This window comes from Amphiprion ocellaris, chromosome 11 (assembly GCF_022539595.1).
Source record: "Amphiprion ocellaris isolate individual 3 ecotype Okinawa chromosome 11, ASM2253959v1, whole genome shotgun sequence".
In the NCBI taxonomy this organism is placed as follows: Eukaryota; Metazoa; Chordata; class Actinopteri; family Pomacentridae; genus Amphiprion; species Amphiprion ocellaris.
Genome location: NC_072776.1, coordinates 35,237,150 through 35,257,815, shown reverse-complemented (window position 1 = coordinate 35,257,815; position 20,666 = coordinate 35,237,150). Strand labels below are relative to the sequence as shown.

At 38.1% G+C, this 20,666-nt stretch overlaps 1 protein-coding gene across 2 annotated transcripts; it reads left to right on the top strand.

Moving 5' to 3' along the window:
- The first annotated feature begins 215 nt into the window (after positions 1-215).
- LOC111586776 (collagen alpha-1(XXIII) chain-like) lies at positions 216-14,948 on the top strand. 2 transcript variants are annotated; one of them, XM_035942157.2, is made up of 15 exons: positions 216-374; positions 1,331-1,446; positions 2,524-2,636; positions 2,810-2,851; positions 2,934-2,960; positions 3,044-3,115; positions 5,181-5,246; positions 5,635-5,661; positions 5,733-5,777; positions 6,878-6,913; positions 6,996-7,076; positions 10,762-10,858; positions 11,629-11,738; positions 14,258-14,377; positions 14,644-14,948. In XM_035942157.2, exons 2-15 carry the CDS (start codon positions 1,371-1,373, stop codon positions 14,659-14,661), a joined length of 930 nt encoding a protein of 309 aa, XP_035798050.1. In that variant the 5' UTR covers positions 216-374; positions 1,331-1,370; the 3' UTR covers positions 14,662-14,948. The 2 variants fall into 2 exon arrangements, with proteins under 2 accessions (XP_035798050.1, XP_054871538.1); XM_055015563.1 differs by lacking the exons at positions 216-374; positions 1,331-1,446; positions 2,524-2,636; ... (1 more) ...; positions 2,934-2,960; positions 3,044-3,115 and adding an exon at positions 3,122-4,858.
- The last annotated feature ends 5,718 nt before the right edge of the window (positions 14,949-20,666 follow it).

Sequence of the window (20,666 nt, the reverse complement as noted above, 5' to 3'; positions counted from 1 at the left end):
TGTTGATCTCCTGGAGATGTTCCTCTGTCTGTTGATCTACTAGAGATGTTCCTCTGACTGTTGATCTCCTGGAGATGTTCCTCTGACTGTTGTCCTCGTTTAACCTCCTGACTCTGCTGTGATGTTCTTGGCTTCTTGCCCTGAACCTCTGTTGGATCGTCCTCCTGATGAGCTGCTGCTCTTTGGCTCGCTGCTCCAGTAATTATCTGATTATTCCTGCAGAGCTGCTGCCAGCGTTTCCACACTTTATGGAGATGAGTGGGCCTCGGCCTGCAAGCCCAGCAGAAAGAAGAGGAGAAAGAACGGCAGAGAGCTGCATCTGGACGAGGACCAGCAGAAGAACAGAAGCTGCAGGAGCCTCCAGCCGCCCTGAGGTAGGAAATATTGCAGATTATTACCCAGAAAAGCTGCTTTTAGAGCTCAGTAATGCGCATGATTATCATTTATTAGAGCAGATATCAGTAGAATCTTTCTGGATCTGCAGCTTAAACAACGTTCAGATATTTAACAGGAGATAAATCAGCTGCAGGAGGATCTAAAGCAGAGTTCTGTTTAATCATCAGTTTGCTGGTAAATCTAAGCTGCTTTTCTCTGCTTTTAGCTGAACTTTGATCATCAGACATGCATTCTCTGTTCGCTGCATTAAAGCTCAGAGAATAAAGACTGAATTATCTTCATTTATTCAGTCCGACCGGCAGGAAAACTTCAAACATCTGCTCAGCTGTTGCACATTTTACCTGTTTTAGTAAATTACAGATAATCTAAACTTGTCACTTGATTGCAAAAAAACCCACAGAAAACAAGTCAAAACTGTAAATAATATTCACATAAAAAAAGTCTTTTACATTTTTTTTTACACAATGCTGTACTGTATTACAGAATGTTTTAAAGAAGTTTTTAAATCAGCTAAAAAATATTCTTATTTTACAGATATTTGCAGTGATTTTAATGACAGAAATGTATATAATCAGGATTTTTAAAAAAAATATATATATATTTTACAGATTTTTTCCCCATTTTGGTAAATTACAGATAATATCTAGTAAAATCAGAGAAAGCAAGTTTAAATTTACAGTTAACTGTAAAAAACAAATAAAACTGTAAATGATATTCACATCAATAATCAGAATTGAATGATTTTTTTTACAGTTTTGCCTGTATTACGCATTTTTTACTGCATTTAAATCAGCTAAAATGTCTTTGTTTTATAGATATTTGTTGTTATTATAAAAAGAGAAATCTGATAATTAGTTTGGCTGTTAGAGGATCCTGGGAGTCTGTTTGGATGTAGATTAGTTATTTAAACGTTTCCTCTCTGTCCTGTCTGGAGTTCTTCTACTTGCTGCTGCTGCTGCTGCAGGAGAACAGAGATGCTGTCTCTGCTGGTTCTGGGATTTACTGCCTTGTTCACCAGCATCCAGCCGGTCCAGTCCTCCGTCACGTCCAGTGAGTCCAGAAACACTCGGCTTCAGATCAAACATCTGGAGTCCAGAACCTGCTGCTGAGCTTCAAAGTTGTGTTTTGTTTTTAAAAATATCACCAAAATTACATGAATTTAGCAGCCAGGAAATATAAAACCTGAAAAAAGGACAGTTTTTGTTTTCTAAGGTGCTTAAATGAGACAAAACAAAAAAAGAGACACAAAATAACAAAAATGAGACACAAAATAATAAAAATGAGACAGAATGACAAAAATGACACAAAAAGGACAAAAATGAGACACAAAATAATAAAAATGAGACAAAATTACAAAAATGAAACACAAAATGGTAAGAATTAAATGCAAAATGACAAAAATGAGACAAAATGACAAAATGAGACAAAATAATAAAAATGAGACACAAAATGACAAAAATTAGACACAAAAAGAACATAAGACAAAATGAGACAAAAAAGGAGATATTAAACACAAAATAGAAAAAATAAACAATGAATGACAAAAATGAGACACAATGACAAAAATGAGACAAAAAAGGACAAAAATGAGACAAAATGACAAAAATGACAAAAATGACACACAAAATAATACAAATTAAATGCAAAACGACAAAAATGAAACACAAAATACTAAAAATTAAACACAAAATATCAAAAATGAGACACAAAAAAATGAGACACAGAATGACAAAAATGACACAAAATGACAAAAATGACACAAAAAGGACAAAAATGAGACACAAAATAAAAATGAGACACAGAATGACAAAAATGACACAAAATGACAAAAATGACACAAAACGGACAAAAATGAGACACAAAATAATAAAAATGAGACAAAATTACAAAAATGAAACACAAAATGGTAAGATTTAAACGCAAAACGACAAAAATGAGACAAAATAACAAAATGAGACAAAATAATAAAAATGAGACACAAAAAGACAAAAATTAGACGAAAAAGGACAAAAATGAGAAAAATGAGAAAAATGAGACACAAAATAATAAAAATGAGATTAAAAAAGGACAAAAATGAGACAAAAGAACAAAAATGAGACAAAATGATGAAAATGTTTTTGTGTTCAGGATTCCCGTCGATGGTCAGTGGCAGGTTTTCACCTCGGAGATGTGAGGTCTTCATCCCTCCTCCTCTTCCTCCTCCTTTGTTTCCTCCAATCAAATGGAGAGCAGAGCTGATGGTGACCACTTCCTCTGATTCTGACTAAGAAAACACAAAGAAATGTTTGATATCTGAACTTTTAAACTGCTACAAACAGGACTTTATTTTGAAAATCCTGCTAACAAACCAAAAAGTTCCAAATGTTTGGATGTTTGGACCTAAACTCCTGCTGATTTGTGTGTAACTCCTCAGGTCGACATAACAGAACACATCACAGGACCTAAAGGGCAGAAGGTAGGTTATTTATCGGGACTATTTGCTGTTTTCAGACGTGTTTTCTGATAGATGTCAGTATTTTAATGTCTGGTGTTTTCAGGGCTGCAGAGGAACCAGAGGACTTAGGGTCAGTAAAAACCTCCACACTGTGTTTTATTAGATTATAAAGAACATAAATATGAAAAGTTCTGTCAAACCATTGTGTTTCAGGGTGAACCTGGAGTGAAGGGACCAGATGGAGAACCAGGAGAACAAGGAGTCATGGGAACGCCGGGTCAGAAGGTCAAGAACAGCAACTTTATTCATGTTATTCATTTAGGTCTTTTATTTGCAGAAAATTACAGACAGAAGAACTGAGATCTGAAGGAAAAGTACAAAAACACAGAGGACAAAACACGGAAATTTTAATTCAGATTTACGTAAAACATCAAAAGTATTAATACCAAAATAAACTTAACCCTCCTTTTATCTTCATTTACAGGCACCAAAAAATATTGTTCCCTTGTCTAAAAAAAATTCTGCAAAACACTTCCCCAAATTTATAAAAATTTACAGAATCTTCAGGAATAAAATTCCAAAAATTCCTTAAAAGTTTCCCTTAAAAGTTTGATTCTAAAAATATTCCCAAATTTGGCAAGACATAAATTTTTTTTTTAAATTGTAAATATTTTCAAAAAATGAATAAAAATCTTCCAAAAAACAAAAACAATGAATGACAAAAATTGCACAAAATGACAAAAATGAGGCAGAAAATGACAAAAACGAGACACAAAATGAGAAAAATGAAACACAAAATGACAAAAACAAGACACAAAATTACAAAAATTAAACACAAAATGAGAAAAATTAAACACAAAATGACAAAAACAAGACACAAAATTACAAAAATTAAACAAAAAAATTTTTAATTAAAAATTGTAAATATTTTCAAAAAATGAATAAAACTCTTCCAAACAATCCTAAAAATATCTAAAATGATTCCATATATATCAGTAAAACTTCTAATATTTTCTTTGAGAACATTCACATAAAAATCAACCAAAATCCAGTGTTCCCTATATTTTGGTTGACTTTTGTGAATGTTCTTAAAGAAACTTTTTTTTAAACATTTCTTTTTTCCACCAAAAAATGTTCAAAAATGTCCCGAAAATGTTAAAAATGTGGACATCGGAAGTTTCACTGTGAGAATATTTTCCCCCCACATTTTCAAACTTTAAAACGGATCGATTTGATCCGCAGGACGGCACGAGGGTTAAGGTCCCAAAAGTAAAAGTGCTCATAATACAGAATAAAATCTGCCAAATTATTGTAATTAATGATGCATTTTATTTACTGTTTTATCTCATGTTATTCTCATTTCAAAGTTTTATGGAGCAACTTGTGATTCCAGTTTTAAAAGGTTCTACAAAAAATACAGTTTATTTTTATTATTAAATACTTTAGATCTGCTGCTGTTGAGTTTAGCTAGCACACTATTAAAAAATCTGTAAGAAAGTGAAAATCTGCACCAGAGCCTTCTCCAGATCCACAAAACACATGCAGACTGGCAAGTGGAACTCCCATGACCCCCTCAGCAGCTCTGCAAGAGTAAAGATCTGATCCACTGTTCCACCACCAGGACGGAATCTGCATTGCTCCTCCTGAATCCGAGGTTCTACAGTCGGTCAGAGCCTCCCTTCCAGCACCCTAGAATAAACTTTCCCAGGGAGGCTGAGAAGTGTGATACCCTGGTAGTTGGAACACACTCTCCAGTCCCCCTTTATGAAAATGGGAACCACCTCCCCAGTCTGCTTCTCCACAGGTACTGTACCTGATGCCTACGCTACATTGTAGAGACGTGTCAGCCAAGACAGTCCAACAATGTCCAGAGCCTTCAGCATCTCAGGGTGGATCTCATCCACACCTGGTGGAGTTTCTTCACTTCCTCAGCAACCTCTGCCATGGATATGGATGAAGATCCCCCGAGACCCTACCAGGGGCTATTGCCTCAGACAACACATACTCAAACCCCTCCACCGTGACAAGGTGGTGATTCATTGGGGGGCAGTTAAAAAGTTGTTTAACATTTTTCATTTTCTTTCTTTGAAATAACAGCAAATACCTGCAAAATATTACCGTGTTTTTTCAGATTTTAATACAGTAATAATAGTGAAAAAAACAAACAACTTAAAACTTTTTTACTGTTAATGTGTTTATTATTACTGTTTTGAGCAGTTTATTATCTGTAATTTACCAAATCTGATAGAATCTGTAAAATAACAGCAAATTGTTGAAAAATGACAGTTAAAACTGTTTATTTTTAACATTTTAATGATCAGTATTTGCATTAATTGTGTGATTCTAACAGGGAGAAAAAGGTGACCGAGGCTGGAGGGGTCTGTACGGAGATATCGGGACTCCTGGGATGATAAAGGTTCGTTTAACTTGAATTAAAGCTGCTCATTAATTTATGATTCTACTCCTTAAACTATCTGTTGCAGCTTATAAATCAAACCTGACTGCAGCTCTGATCTGTTGGTTTATAAAGTTTGTCTTGTAATCAACACAGAAGGACAGAAAATGTTTTATTCTAATTAAACCGGCTGTTAAATAGTTGGTAATGAATTTATAAGCTGACACTATTTGATGAAAAGTGAAATAGACCTACTTCCTGTAATATTACATCTCCTGTTGTTTGTTCTTAAATTCCACATCTTTTTTGTCATTTATTCTTTTTCTAATCACATAAAAATCTGATTTATTAAAGCAGGCCGGTAGAAAAATGCTAAAAATGACAATGATCCTGATCTGTGTGTTTTCAGGGCTTTAAAGGACGTAAAGGATTCAGGGTGAGTTCATAAAGATGAAGATTATGATTATTATTTTACATCTTAGTCATCGATTTCTTTTTATCTATCAGGGCGATAAAGGAGTGAAAGGAAAACGAGGCCTCAGTGGACAGAAGGTGAGAAACTGTTGTACTCTCCACTATAATAATAATAATAATAATAATAATAATAATAATAATAATAATAATAATAATAATAATAATAATAATAATAATAATAATAATAATAATAATGATACTAATAATAATACTAATAATAATAATAACGATAATGATGATGATGATAATGATGATGATGATAATGATAATAATAATAATAATAATAATAATAATAATAATAACACGCTTTATAGAGCTCCTTTACAAAAACACAGGTACAGTGTGTATTACAATACAGACATTATAAAAATAATAAAATCACATGCTTAAAATATAACAAAGATAAATGAATTTAAGTAAAATATTCAAATATGTCCTCAAACTGACACATGGAGACAGACTGGTGGACGAGTATGTCTGTAATCACTAAACCAATCAGCAGATAATTTCTGTTTTATTTCAGTCTGACTGAAAACAAGTTTAACAAAATTTAGGTTTCATAATAATTTTGGACCATTAAAAGCTATTTCAGACAACTTTGGATTCATTTTTGACATTTTTTGGGCGTTTTGGACAATTTTTTAACTGATTTTGGAAAAGTTTCAAGACATTTTGGACAATTTTTAAAATAACTTTTGAACAATTTTGGAATAATTGCTGACATTTTTTAGGCATTTTGGACAAATGGAACGGACTTTGGACAAGTTTCAAGACATTCTGGACAATTTTTGGGTTATTTTGGTCAAATTTTAAAATTATTTTAGGCTTTTTTTAGGGCATTTTGGACAATTATTAAATCATTTATGATTTAAATTTTTTTTTTTTTTTAAACTGATTTTGGACAATTTTCAAATCGCTTTGTACAATTTTAAAGCTATCTTGGACAATTTTTAAAAATTATTTGGGACTTTTTTTAGACATTCAGGGCAGTTTATTTATTTATTTTAGTGATTTTGGACAAATTTCAAGTCATTTTGGTAACTTTTAAAAATAACTGAACAATTTGTGGCTGTTTTTAACAGATCTTGTACAATCTTAAGTTATTCTGTTAAATTTCTGAGCCACCTGTGGACCAGTTACCAAACTGGACTGACTGAACTGATTTTATTTTGTTTCAGGGTGAACCAGGCATCACTGCTCCACCAGGAGAAAAGGTAGAAATCTGTCCGGCTCTGGATACATGAAACTAAACACACCATGGTGAGTTCACTGTACCTGCTCTGTGGTTCTGATCAGGGCGACCCGGGTCAGTGGGGCGATGCCGGCCAGAGAGGAGAGGCTGGGTCCAGAGGAGAACCTGGAGCAAGAGGAACTGTGGTGGGTAATAGTAGAAGGTCATCAAAACAGGCAGAAATCAGGAAATATGATGATCAGGTTTAGTTTACATTTCACTCATTTGTTGATTGGGATCCAAACCTGAGTTCTGTGGAATAATCTGGATAAATTTTAGGAATTTCAGACCTGGAATTTTTGTAATTTCACCCTCAGAAACCTGGGAAATCATTTCCAGGGTTCAACATCTCCAGAGATAAAACTCTATCAGTCATGAAATGTGGTGAAAACAGAATAGATTCATCAGATCAGAATGACTGAATGGATCCAACAGAGGACATAGTTTTAATTATTGGATCTTTAAAATGAAAAAAAGTGGAAAATAAAGGTGGTCTAGTGTCTCCATAAAGTTCCTGTCAGTGTATCTCTATGGATGGATCCATATTTCTACTAAAATCCAGTCTTTGGTCCACATTTCTCCAACTGTTGAGGCTCTAACATCAGTAGAATCTGATGTGTTAAAGTTTGACCAGACAAGGTTCCAGATGTTTAGACTAAATGTTGGAGTTGTTGGTAGGAAACAGAACCTGGTGTTCATAGAGGTCCAGATGTTCATAGAGGTCCAGATGTTCATAGGGGTCTAGACGTTCACAGAGGTCTAGATGTTCATAGAGGTCCAGATGTTCATAGAGGTCTAGACATTCACAGAGGTCCAGATGTTCATAGAGGTCTAGATGTTCATAGAGGTCCAGATGTTCATAGAGGTCTAGACGTTCACAGAGGTCTAGGTGTTCATAGAGGTCTAGATGTTCATAGAGGTCCAGATGTTCATAGAGATCTAAACTTTCACAGAGGTCTAGATGTTCATAGAGGTCCAGATGTTCATAGAGGTCTAGACGTTCACAGAGGTCCAGATGTTCATAGAGGTCCAGATGTTCATAGAGGTCTAGACGTTCACAGAGGTCTAGATGTTCATAGAGGTCCAGATGTTCACAGAGGTCTAGATGTTCATAGAGGTCTAGGTGTTCATAGAGGTCTAGGTGTTCATAGAGGTCCAGATGTTCATAGAGGTCTAGGTGTTCACAGAGGTCTAGATGTTCATAGAGGTCCAGATGTTCATAGAGGTCTAGGTGTTCATAGAGGTCTAGATGTTCACAGTGGTCTAGGTGTTCATAGAGGTCTAGGTGTTCATAGAGGTCCAGATGTTCATAGAGGTCTAGACGTTCACAGAGGTCTAGATGTTCATAGAGGTCCAGATGTTCACAGAGGTCTAGATGTTCATAGAGGTCTAGGTGTTCATAGAGGTCTAGATGTTCATAGAGGTCCAGTTGTTCATAGAGGTCTAGGTGTTCATAGAGGTCTAGGTGTTCATAGAGGTCTAGATGTTCATAGAGGTCTAGGTGTTTATAGAGGTCTAGATGTTCACAGTGGTCTAGGTGTTCAAAGAGGTCTAGATGTTCATAGAGGTCTAGGTGTCCATAGAGGTCCAGATGTTCATAGAGGTCTAGGTGTCCATAGAGGTCCAGATGTTCATAGAGGTCTAGGTGTTCATAGAGGTCTCGGTGTTCATAGAGGTCTAGATGTTCATAGAGGTCCAGATGTTCATAGAGGTCTAGACGTTCACAGAGGTCTAGATGTTCATAGAGGTCCAGATGTTCACAGAGGTCTAGATGTTCATAGAGGTCTAGGTGTTCATAGAGGTCTAGGTTTTCATAGAGGTCCAGGTGTTCATAGAGGTCTAGGTGTTCACAGAGGTCTAGATGTTCATAGAGGTCTAGATGTTCATAGAGGTCTAGGTGTTTATAGAGGTCTAGGTGTTTATAGAGGTCTAGGTGTTCATAGAGGTCTAGGTGTTCATAGAGGTCCAGATGTTCATAGAGGTCTAGGTGTTCATAGAGGTCTAGATGTTCACAGAGGTCTAGGTGTTCACAGAGGTCTAGATGTTCACAGTGGTCTAGGTGTTCATAGAGGTCCAGATGTTCACAGAGGTCTAGATGTTCATAGAGGTCTAGGTGTTCATAGAGGTCTAGGTGTTCATAGAGGTCCAGATGTTCATAGAGGTCTAGGTGTTCACAGAGGTCTAGATGTTCATAGAGGTCCAGATGTTCATAGAGGTCTAGGTGTTCATAGAGGTCTAGGTGTTCATAGAGGTCTAGGTGTTCATAGAGGTCTAGACGTTCACAGAGGTCTAGGTGTTCATAGAGGTCTAGATGTTCATAGAGGTCCAGATGTTCATAGAGATCTAAACTTTCACAGAGGTCTAGATGTTCATAGAGGTCCAGATGTTCATAGAGGTCTAGACGTTCACAGAGGTCCAGATGTTCATAGAGGTCCAGATGTTCATAGAGGTCTAGACGTTCACAGAGGTCTAGATGTTCATAGAGGTCCAGATGTTCACAGAGGTCTAGATGTTCATAGAGGTCTAGGTGTTCATAGAGGTCTAGGTGTTCATAGAGGTCCAGATGTTCATAGAGGTCTAGGTGTTCACAGAGGTCTAGATGTTCATAGAGGTCCAGATGTTCATAGAGGTCTAGGTGTTCATAGAGGTCTAGATGTTCACAGTGGTCTAGGTGTTCATAGAGGTCTAGGTGTTCATAGAGGTCCAGATGTTCATAGAGGTCTAGACGTTCACAGAGGTCTAGATGTTCATAGAGGTCCAGATGTTCACAGAGGTCTAGATGTTCATAGAGGTCTAGGTGTTCATAGAGGTCTAGATGTTCATAGAGGTCCAGTTGTTCATAGAGGTCTAGGTGTTCATAGAGGTCTAGGTGTTCATAGAGGTCTAGATGTTCATAGAGGTCTAGGTGTTTATAGAGGTCTAGATGTTCACAGTGGTCTAGGTGTTCAAAGAGGTCTAGATGTTCATAGAGGTCTAGGTGTCCATAGAGGTCCAGATGTTCATAGAGGTCTAGGTGTCCATAGAGGTCCAGATGTTCATAGAGGTCTAGGTGTTCATAGAGGTCTCGGTGTTCATAGAGGTCTAGATGTTCATAGAGGTCCAGATGTTCATAGAGGTCTAGACGTTCACAGAGGTCTAGATGTTCATAGAGGTCCAGATGTTCACAGAGGTCTAGATGTTCATAGAGGTCTAGGTGTTCATAGAGGTCTAGGTTTTCATAGAGGTCCAGGTGTTCATAGAGGTCTAGGTGTTCACAGAGGTCTAGATGTTCATAGAGGTCTAGATGTTCATAGAGGTCTAGGTGTTTATAGAGGTCTAGGTGTTTATAGAGGTCTAGGTGTTCATAGAGGTCTAGGTGTTCATAGAGGTCCAGATGTTCATAGAGGTCTAGGTGTTCATAGAGGTCTAGATGTTCACAGAGGTCTAGGTGTTCACAGAGGTCTAGATGTTCACAGTGGTCTAGGTGTTCATAGAGGTCCAGATGTTCACAGAGGTCTAGATGTTCATAGAGGTCTAGGTGTTCATAGAGGTCTAGGTGTTCATAGAGGTCCAGATGTTCATAGAGGTCTAGGTGTTCACAGAGGTCTAGATGTTCATAGAGGTCCAGATGTTCATAGAGGTCTAGGTGTTCATAGAGGTCTAGGTGTTCATAGAGGTCTAGGTGTTCATAGAGGTCTAGGTGTTCATAGAGGTCTAGATGTTGGTGTTCTCAGGGATCTAATCTTATCTGGTCAAACTTTCCACACTTCAGATTCTCCAGATGTTAGAGGCTTATAAGTTGGTGAAGGAGGAGGTGAAGGAGGAGTGACTGACTGAATATTCTGTGTTCAGGGGTTGAAGGGACCTCATGGACCAACAGGTCAGTCGGGTCATCCTGGTCCAGCAGGACTACCGGGTCTGACTGGAGACCCTGGACTACCTGGACAAGGTTGGTGACAGAAGACGACTAATAACAGCAAAACCTCTGAGTTCTGCTGGGGATGGAGACGTGGAGCCAAATAAGAAATACTAAAATATTCCAGCACTTGTTTGTGATTTTTGTTTTTCTTCTATAAATCTGTAAAGACCAGTTCACTCTGCACCGAATCTTAATGAGGTCAGACTCTACTATCAACACTGTCTCCAGCTTCCTTTTCTGCTCGTCAGCAATGAGTTAGATCAGACGTGTCTTTGTGCAGGATGGACCGTTACAATGACACATCAGAAAAAAGAACAACGTTTCATTATTTATTTGATAAAACTGAAATACAGGGAACGTGTGGACCATTTTTCCAAGTGTCCACAGGTGTTTCACTGGGAAAAAATACTCTACATACTACAGATATTTAACTGTGTGGTTTATCTTTGGTGAATTTTGAAATGAGACACAACAAAAAGTGATTCTGATGAAATCTCTCAATCTGAAGCTTGAAATTAGTGAATTTTCCATCACATGCTTACTTAAATGACTGTCTGAAAACTTCAAGATTCTTTATTTTTCTGCCTTTTCTTAGTTTCCTTAAAAGGTCCTACATGTTGCTTAAAGGAAAAATGTTCAAGACCAACAGCCTGAGTCCCACAATCATCTGAGCGGTTTTCAAGAGATCAGAAAATCTAAACTGATCCAAGAGCAGCAGATCAGTGGATGGAATCAGTAGATGTTATCATGCTGCAGGTGTTGTACAGGTGAGCTCAGGTGACTCACTGTGTTGCTTCCAGTGTTTGTCCTTCCAGGTCTGCCGGGGGAACCAGGAAGTCCAGGTCCAGCAGCTGAATGCAGCTGTTCACAAGTTCACACCTCCCAGAGACTGAAGGACAGAATCCAGACGGTCAGTAGGATCATTAAACGATGCTGTCATCATAATCAGTACTTTAACTAATCAGTCTGATGGTGTGATGTTCAGCTCAGTTCAGGAGGGAAATAAATTCAGATGAAAGTGTTTCAGATCCTGATATCAGAGTTTGTTACTGAAGAAAACATTCAATGGTTAAAATAATTCAATTTTATTTACCTGAGTCATTTACTGAAGTACAGTATAGAAATATGGTTTTTAAGCTGCTGTAATGATAATAATAATAATAATAATAATAATAATAATAATAATAATAATAATAATAATAATAATAATAATAATAATAATAATAATAATAATAATAATGTTACAACTCAGCTCTGAAGCTGCAACAAAACAGGGAGACAACAACAGAGTGGTGACTAAAGAAAAGGTTTTATTGTAATGCAAAACCAAGCCAGCAAGGTGCACTAAAGACTATAAACCAAACCAAACCAAACCCAAACCAAACCAAACCAAACCCAAACCAAACCCAACCCAAACCAAACCAAACCCAAACCAAACCCAAACCAAACCCAAACCCAAACCAAACCAAACCAAACCCAAACCAAACCAAACCCAAACCAAACCCAAACCAAACCCAAACCCAAACCAAACCAAACCAAACCCAAACCAAACCAAACCAAACCCAAACCAAACCCAAACCAAACCAAACCCAAACCAAACCAAACCAAACCCAAACCCAAACCCAACCCAAACCAAACCAAACCCAAACCCAACCCAACCCAAACCAAACCAAACCCAAACCAAACCCAACCCAACCCAAACCCAACCCAACCCAAACCAAACCAAACCCAAACCAAACCCAAACCCAAACCAAACCAAACCAAACCAAACCAAACCAAACCAAAACCAAACCAAACCCAAACCAAACCAAACCCAAACCAAACCAAACCCAAACCAAACCCAACCCAAACCAAACCCAAACCCAAACCCAAACCAAACCCAAACCCAACCCAAACCCAAACCAAACCAAACCAAACCAAACCAAACCAAAACAAAACAAAACCAAACCCAAACCAAACCCAAACCAAACCAAACCAAACCAAACCAAACCCAAACCAAACCCAAACCAAACCAAACTCAAACCAAACCAAACCCAAACCAAACCCAAACCCAAACCAAACCAAACCAAACCAAACCAAAACCAAACCAAACCAAACCCAAACCAAACCCAAGCCAAACCAAACCCAAACCAAACCCAAACCAAACCAAACCAAACCAAACCCAAACCCAAACCCAAACCCAAACCCAACCCAACCCAAACCCAACCCAAACCAAACCAAACCAAACCAAACCAAACCAAACCAAACCAAACCAAACCAAACCAAACCAGGCTGCTGGAGCTCCAGAAGGAAGCAGCTCCTGTCAGAGAGAGACAGACGCTGGAAGTGAGGGAGGTTTGATGCAGTTTGAGCCACTTGATCCCAGCAGGTGTGGCTCCATCAGCTGACAACCCTCAGCTTCTGAACAGGAACACCTGGTGTCCAGGTGGAGGGTCGTCACAAGTTATTTGGGACAATTTTTAACTGACTCTAGACAAGTTTCAAGTCATTCTGGACCATTTTTAAGTTATTCTGTTAAATTTTTAAAATCATTTTGGACTTTTTTGGGCATTATTAAGGCATTTAGGGCATTTTAAAAATGATTTTGGACAAGTTTCAGGTCCTTTTGGACAATTTTTAAATCATCTGGACAATTATGGAATAATTTTGGACATTTTGTAGACATTTTTGACAAATTTGAACTGACTTTGACAAGTTTCAAGCCACTGGACAATTTTTAAGGTATTTTGGACCATTTTTAAGGCATTCGGGGCAGTTTCTTATTTTATTACATTTTTTGTACTGATTTTGTATAAGTTTAAAGTCAATATGGACAATTTTTAAGTTATTTTGGACAATTGTTTAAATAATTTGGGACATTTTTTAAGGCATTTAGAGCAGTTTTGAAAAACTGATTTTGGACAAGTCTCAAGCCATTCTGGACATTTTTTTTTTTAAGTTGTTTTGGTCAATTTTTAAAATAATTTTGGACTTTTTAAAGGCATTTTGGACCATTATTAAGGCATTTAGGGCATTTAAAAAATGATTTTGGACAAGTTTCCGGTCATTTAGGAGAATTTTTAAAATAACTGATTCTGTACACTTTCTAAGTTACTTTGGTACATTTTTGAGCCATTTTTGGACCAACTATCAAACTGAACTGAGCTGCGACCGTCCAGAAAAAAAATACAAATAAACCTCCAATATCTGCTGGTTTGTCTTTGTCTCCATGAGTCTCTGAATGAATAAATGGGAAATCCAGCAGGCTGAAATAAAACCTGAACTGTCTTTTAACATTATTGTAGCTGTTGCTGTACTTACCTGTAGTTTGGTGAACAGGTGTGAGCGAACAGCTCCCTCTAGTGGAGAATCTGTAGCCTGTTAAATATGAAAGCGAGTGTCTTTTCTTTTTCAGATGTTCACTGAGTAGAACATGTTACTTCTGTGCAGGTTTTTATCGCAGACGGGGAGAAGGAGATGAGGAAGCTTCGGTCGGAGAACGTGGTGGTTCTGCGAACAGACAGAAAAGCTCTTTACATTTACACCGAATCCCAGTGGATCAACGTTCTGGTAACTAAAGATGGAGACAAACAACATCAGGATGGAAAAAACTCAAAAAACAATTAAAAACACACAGCTGCAGAGTTTTCCTCTTGAGAATAATGAGTCTGTCTGCCTTTATCTGACAGAAATCAATATTTTTTCTTGTTATTTCTGAAAATTTTATGTATAAAAACTACTATTATGATTAATTACATGGAACCTCAATAAATAAAACTGGTAAAAAATGAATTCCTATATTTCTAATTATTATTTCTTTCTTCTCTTTGCATCAGGAGGACCCCCGACACTGAGCCCAGCTGATCCAGCACATCGATGGACATCACATCAGACAGCATCTTATTGTATTTACAGAGTCTAGCTGATGATTTCCATGCATGCATGTGCAGCATTTCATCGCATTAAACAATTCTTGCTGGTTACACACTTAAATGAACCTCAACTCTGTATTTTTCCCTGTAGTTTGACTTGTTTTACACCCTAAATCTACAATATTTCTTTATTCTATTGCCCTGTAGATGCTGCTGCAGTGATCCAACAAAGAGATCAATAAAAGTCTGATTCCTGTCTGTTACCTCCACATCAGAACTGACTGTGTTCAATACTTCCAGTTTGTTTTATATCAGGAGACTTACATCTTTGTGTCCATGCAGAATCAAACAGGGCAATTTATTAAGGGAAATAAAGGTTCTAGAGGTGAAATGAATAAATATTGAATGTGCTGCAGTTGTAAACAAACAAAGGTCTTTTCATGCCAACAGCCGACACAAACTGAACATACAAGTAAAATCACTGGTTGACCAAAAGAAAATTCATAATCAACTAATGTGAACATTAAGTCATATTTCATGCAAAATTTCAAAACATTTAATGGTTTCAGCCTCTTAAATGCCATTATGGTCATTTTTCTGACTATAATGGCCTTCTGTTTCCAAACATTAACACTTTTGCAGGATTCTGTAGTGAGAAAGAATATCAATATTGTAAAGTATTAACGCTCCAAAGTATCAATGATGTGTATAGAAATATTCTAAAGTATCATCAACCTGGAAATTAACACACCAAAGTATCAATAAAACTGAAAAAAAAACTACCTAAAGTAATAACAACATGGATATTAATGTTCTAAATGCTCAAAAATCTGGATACAACTTGTCTCTGTTCAGTTTTTACTAATGGTGGGATGCGATTTTAAAAATTTAATTAATTACAGGCTTTGTAATTAATTAATAACAATTAATTGCAGTTTTGTCAAATAGCAATATTTGACACAATAAGTGAAATTTTTCAATTCAAATAAAATTGTGGTTGACAGTTGAATCAATGAATAGACATATACGTGTTTATAATTTAAAATTTATTTTAAAAAAGGAAAATGGGACATATAGAAAAAAGTGATTTTGATGACTTAAAGCCTGAATTTAGTTGTTTTTTCCACTGTATGGCACATAAAATCAGCATAAGTAGTTCAAGGAGCTTCAGAAAGTTGAAAATCCAGAGATTCATTCTGCTTTCATCTTTTCTGGGTCTGATAAATGGTGTCATTTTAATGGTTCTTCTTATAGGAATATCAATTTTTATTTATGTAATTTTTTATAAACAAAAATGTTATAATTAAGTTATTAAAAGAGATATTTTTGTTGTTTAGGTTATTCCTCCTCCAAGGAGGCAGAGCCTCGACGGAGTAAAAACTTAAACCACAAAAATGTTTCATTTCTATTTATCTGCATTTTTCATCTGTCTGCTACATTCACAGATTACTGCAAATCTAAGTGCAATTATAGCGATTTTATTCAACATTTTAAGACTTTCTGTAAACTCAAGCACTGCCTAGAAAAGTGGTCTATTATGGGATGGCTACACCGTTAGCCGTTAGCATGACTCGTAGCTAACGTTAGCTCTGGTGCTAACAGCAACATGTTTTACATTGAGGTGATACCGTCGGCTTGAAGTGACGCAGTGATCAGAAAACTCTTTGTTGTACAATTTGCACCCAACCAGGCTTTTATCCAAGCTGCCATCAGGAAGATTTTTAAAAGGAAACCTTCTGTCCAACAAGTTCAATCTGGTCTTCCTTCACTGTTCACCAGTGCCTGACTTCACTCAGTGCTTCCTGTGCTTCTTCTTCATGGCTACAAACAGACTTTAGGTTCATTACCGCCACCTACTGGGCTGGAGTGTTCATCAGAGTTACTGGTGTGGTAGAAATGAGGGAACTGAGGAGGGTGCAATTAATTGCGTTAGTATTTTTAACGTGTTATTTTCGCTGCAATTAATGAAGAGAAATTAACGCGTTAAGGTCCCAGCCCTGGTTTTTACATTTCACTGTCAGCAAAACATTACTTATTTCATCCATTTATTTCATGTGTTTACACATCTTTACAGTTCACAATTGTTAAATAACGTAGTTTCTAAATGTGCAGTAAAAGAAATAATGAATGTGTTGATGTTTTAATGCTGCATATCTGCTATAAATAACAGACTTTTTATATTGCATTTAGATGAAGTTAAAGGTGATAAATGGAATCCCTGAATACTAAGAACAGAGAATAATAAACAGCTGAAACAGTTGGTCTGTCGTTCTGTAAGTGAAAGTTAAACAGGAAGTGGTTTACTGAGGATGTTGTCCATTCAGTCTCCTTCTTCACAACCAGATGAGGTTTTCCTTCTGCTGGCTTCACTCAGAAGATCCTCACAGTGAACAAGAGACACCTGAGATGAAGACAGACGTCACAGTATCAGCATCAACAGCAGAGGTTCATTTTAAAGTGTCCCTGGAAAGATTTCCTATTTCATATAGTTTTCCAAGCACTGAAAGACAGAAAGGCCTGCAGTCACTTTAGCTCTAGAGGAGAGGATTTTATTATCCAGCTTATCTGTGCTGTAATTTAAATGTGATAACTGTAGTGTTCATCATTACTTTGATCATATTCTGGGAGGTTATTTTTCTAATCTGCACTAAGATGTACTACAACATGTGAATCAGTCATTAAACAATGTTAACGACTAGAAAGTAGATTTACTGTTTTCTCCAGTTTAACTTCAGAGACTCAGCAGATATTCAGAACTACTGACAACACAGAACCTTAACCTCACTGTTTTAATCACATTTAGGTTTTCTAAACGCTACATTAATGTGAACCAGCGTCTCCATGAACAGTTTTATTAACTAAATGCACCACATTACAGTAACACAACACACTTCAGTTCATATTCATGCAGTATTCAAATTCATTTGGATGTAAAACAACACGTCCACTAAGTGTGATAAAATAAGCAAACCCTAAATGTAATGTTGAAAACGAAGCTAAGCTCCAATAAAAAAAAAAATACACCTAAAAGAGAAAGTCATAAAATGTCCAATAAGTCATAATATATGCAGAACAAAAACACAGAAAACACTTCATTCACTCTGTGGGAACAAAGAAACAAACTTTATTCCGTATATTAAAGCAGACTGTGTTGACTTGTCCGGTCAGTAAATCCTGCTGAAGGACTTCAGTCTCTGATCAACAGATTCTCTTCATCAAGTCAATCTGTTGCAGCAGGACATCAGCACTGTGGAGAAACAGTGAAGCTCTGCTGAGGAGCATCAGGATTAGATCTCCATGTATCTGAACGTTTACAATGGGAAGAAAACCAAAGGAACATATTTACATTGATTCAGCTGTGATGAAGGAACAAACCTTCCTGCTGGCTCCATTCAGACTCACTGAAGAATAATCACACTTTGATGATTCTCTTTCTGTCAGACACTGAAATTATTTCACTTTGCTGCTGTTCACTGACTTTCCACCAAATCTACAGATAATAAACATGTTTTACTCTGTTCAGTCAAACTTTGATTAAATCCACTTTGTTCAGGTTTTATCTTGTGTTACAAGTTATTTATCAGTTAAATGACGACACGAGGCTGCTGTCGGAGCCTCAAACGTTCATGCTGGATGTTGACTGATATCAGACATCAGTGGACTCAGAGCAGAGAACACATTCACAGGTCTGGACCCAGAGAGGCTGGATGGAGCTTTTTTCATTTCAACTCATGACATGTTTAGAAAAGTTTTGTGGAGATTAACTGCAGTACTCGGTCATTCCACAGGGCGGCGCTGCAGCATTAAACATCCATCCAGGATCTGTACAGGAGTCTCAGTAGAAGGACAGAGCAGCAGCAGAGCAGTCCACATCCACTGATGATACTCTGTCACATCCACAGAACACAGGGACCATGCTGGACAGCTGTTCTCAGATCAGTTTACACTGCAGCACTGACACTCATCTCCACTTCTTCTGATTCCTGTCAGTCACTGCTGCATGAAGCTCTCCACCTCCCAGTAACATGGTCCAGTCAGAGTCTCTACACACCAGCTGCTGCTGCTGCTGCTGCTGCTGCTGCTGCTGCTGCTGCTGCTGCTGCTGCTGCTGCTGCTGCTGCTGCTGCTGCTGCTGCTGCTGCTGCTGCTGCTGCTGCTGCTGCTGCTGCTGCTGCTGCTGCTGCTGCTGCTGCTGCTGCTGCTGCTGCTGCTGCTGCTGCTGCTGCTGCTGCTGCTGCTGCTGCTGCTGCTGCTGCTGCTGCTGCTGCTGCTGCTGCTGCTGCTGCTGCTGCTGCTGCTGCTGCTGCTCTGCTGCTGCTGCTGCTGCTGCTGCTGCTGCTGCTGCTGCTGCTGCTGCTGCTGCTGCTGCTGCTGCTGCTGCTGCTGCTGCTGCTGCTGCTGCTGCTGCTGCTGCTGCTGCTGCTGCTGCTGCTGCTGCTGCTGCTGCTGCTGCTGCTGCTGCTGCTGCTGCTGCTGCTGCTGCTGCTGCTGCTGCTGCTGCTGCTGCTGCTGCTGCTGCTGCTGCTGCTGCTGCTGCTGCTGCTGCTGCTGCTGCTGCTGCTGCTGCTGCTGCTGCTGCTGCTGCTGCTGCTGCTGCTGCTGCTGCTGCTGCTGCTGCTGCTGCTGCTGCTGCTGCTGCTGCTTCGACCTCTGGATCATCAGGACACACTTCATCCTCTCAGCACAAACACCGTCCTGATCAGCATCACTCCCATCTGCAGAGAGAAGAAGAAAGATCAGAGGAGATCAATGAGTTTGATCAGCAGATCATCAGACTTCAGTCATGTTCAGAGCAGCAGCTTCATGTTAACGTGTTGGAGTGAACACACTGAGCTCCAAGCTCACACACCTGTACACACTGTCAGCATCAGGTGTATTTCTCTGCACATTTCACTGCAGTCCACAGTGGAAACAAACTGCTGACAGTCATCAAGCTTTATTACTGCACAAACTCTTCACTCATGCTGAGGTTAATTGATCATTCTAAATTGCCCGTAGGTGTGAATGTGAGAGTGCTTGTTTGTCTCTGTATGTAGCCCTGTGACAGACTGGTGACCTGTCTAGGGTGTCCCCTGCCTTCACCTGAGTCAGCTGACCCCGCGACCCTAATGAGGATTAAGCGGTGTACAGATAATGCATGGATGGATGGATGGATGAACTGTGTTACCGACCCGATTCTGCCGCCGAGCCGTGGTTGGGCAGCCCCAGGTAGCGCTAGCCTGCTAAGCTTAGCGCGGCTCATTAATGGTGACCGAGTGTCTTGTGTTTAAACTAACTTATATCATCTTAAACAGTTGTTATTGTTATTCACAACTTGGTAGCTTTAATTTGTATAATGCAGATGTTGAAGCCCACAGCATGAACTAAACCTCAACACCTGAGAAAGTGATCTAGTCTAAATATTGTTCTTGCAACGGAATATCTCAACTAAGGCTTCTTTTTATGTTTTTGCATCCCAAATCCATTGATGCACAACATGGAGTTTGACAGGAACCTTCAGTTTGTTGACATATTTGTAATTTAGAATATTATATATATATGGAACCATATATAGTACTGTATAATTTCACCTGAAAGCACCTCAATATTCAGGTGAAACTATATGGTTCCATATATAATACTGTATAATTTCACCTATGGTTAGGGTGTCTTAAAAAGTTCTCGACTTCTCCTAGAAACAAGAGTTTTAAGTGACATTTTGAGGCATAACTCTAAACTATGAAGCCTTTTATCATCGTCCAGCAGTTTTAATGTTAGCGATGCTAACCACTCAGTCGTAGCCTGATTAAAGCTAATGTAGCATTAAGATAACAATGTTTGTGTTGAGTTTCATGTAAACAACTGAAGTGTGTTGTGTTACTGTAATGTGGTACATTTAGTTAATAAAACTGTTCATGGAGACGCTGGTTCACATTAATGTAGCGTTTAGAAAACCTAAATGTGATTAAAACAGTGAGGTTAAGGTTCTGTGTTGTCAGTAGTCCTGA

Bases quoted from the DNA above. Each gene is read 5' to 3' on its own strand.
- LOC111586776 (XM_035942157.2), top strand. From the start codon at position 1,371: ATGCTGTCTCTGCTGGTTCTGGGATTTACTGCCTTGTTCACCAGCATC. The intron at 2,637-2,809 runs GTGACCACTTCC...GTAACTCCTCAG, and splicing joins AATGGAGAGCAGAGCTGATG to GTCGACATAACAGAACACAT. The intron at 2,852-2,933 runs GTAGGTTATTTA...TGGTGTTTTCAG, and splicing joins CAGGACCTAAAGGGCAGAAG to GGCTGCAGAGGAACCAGAGG.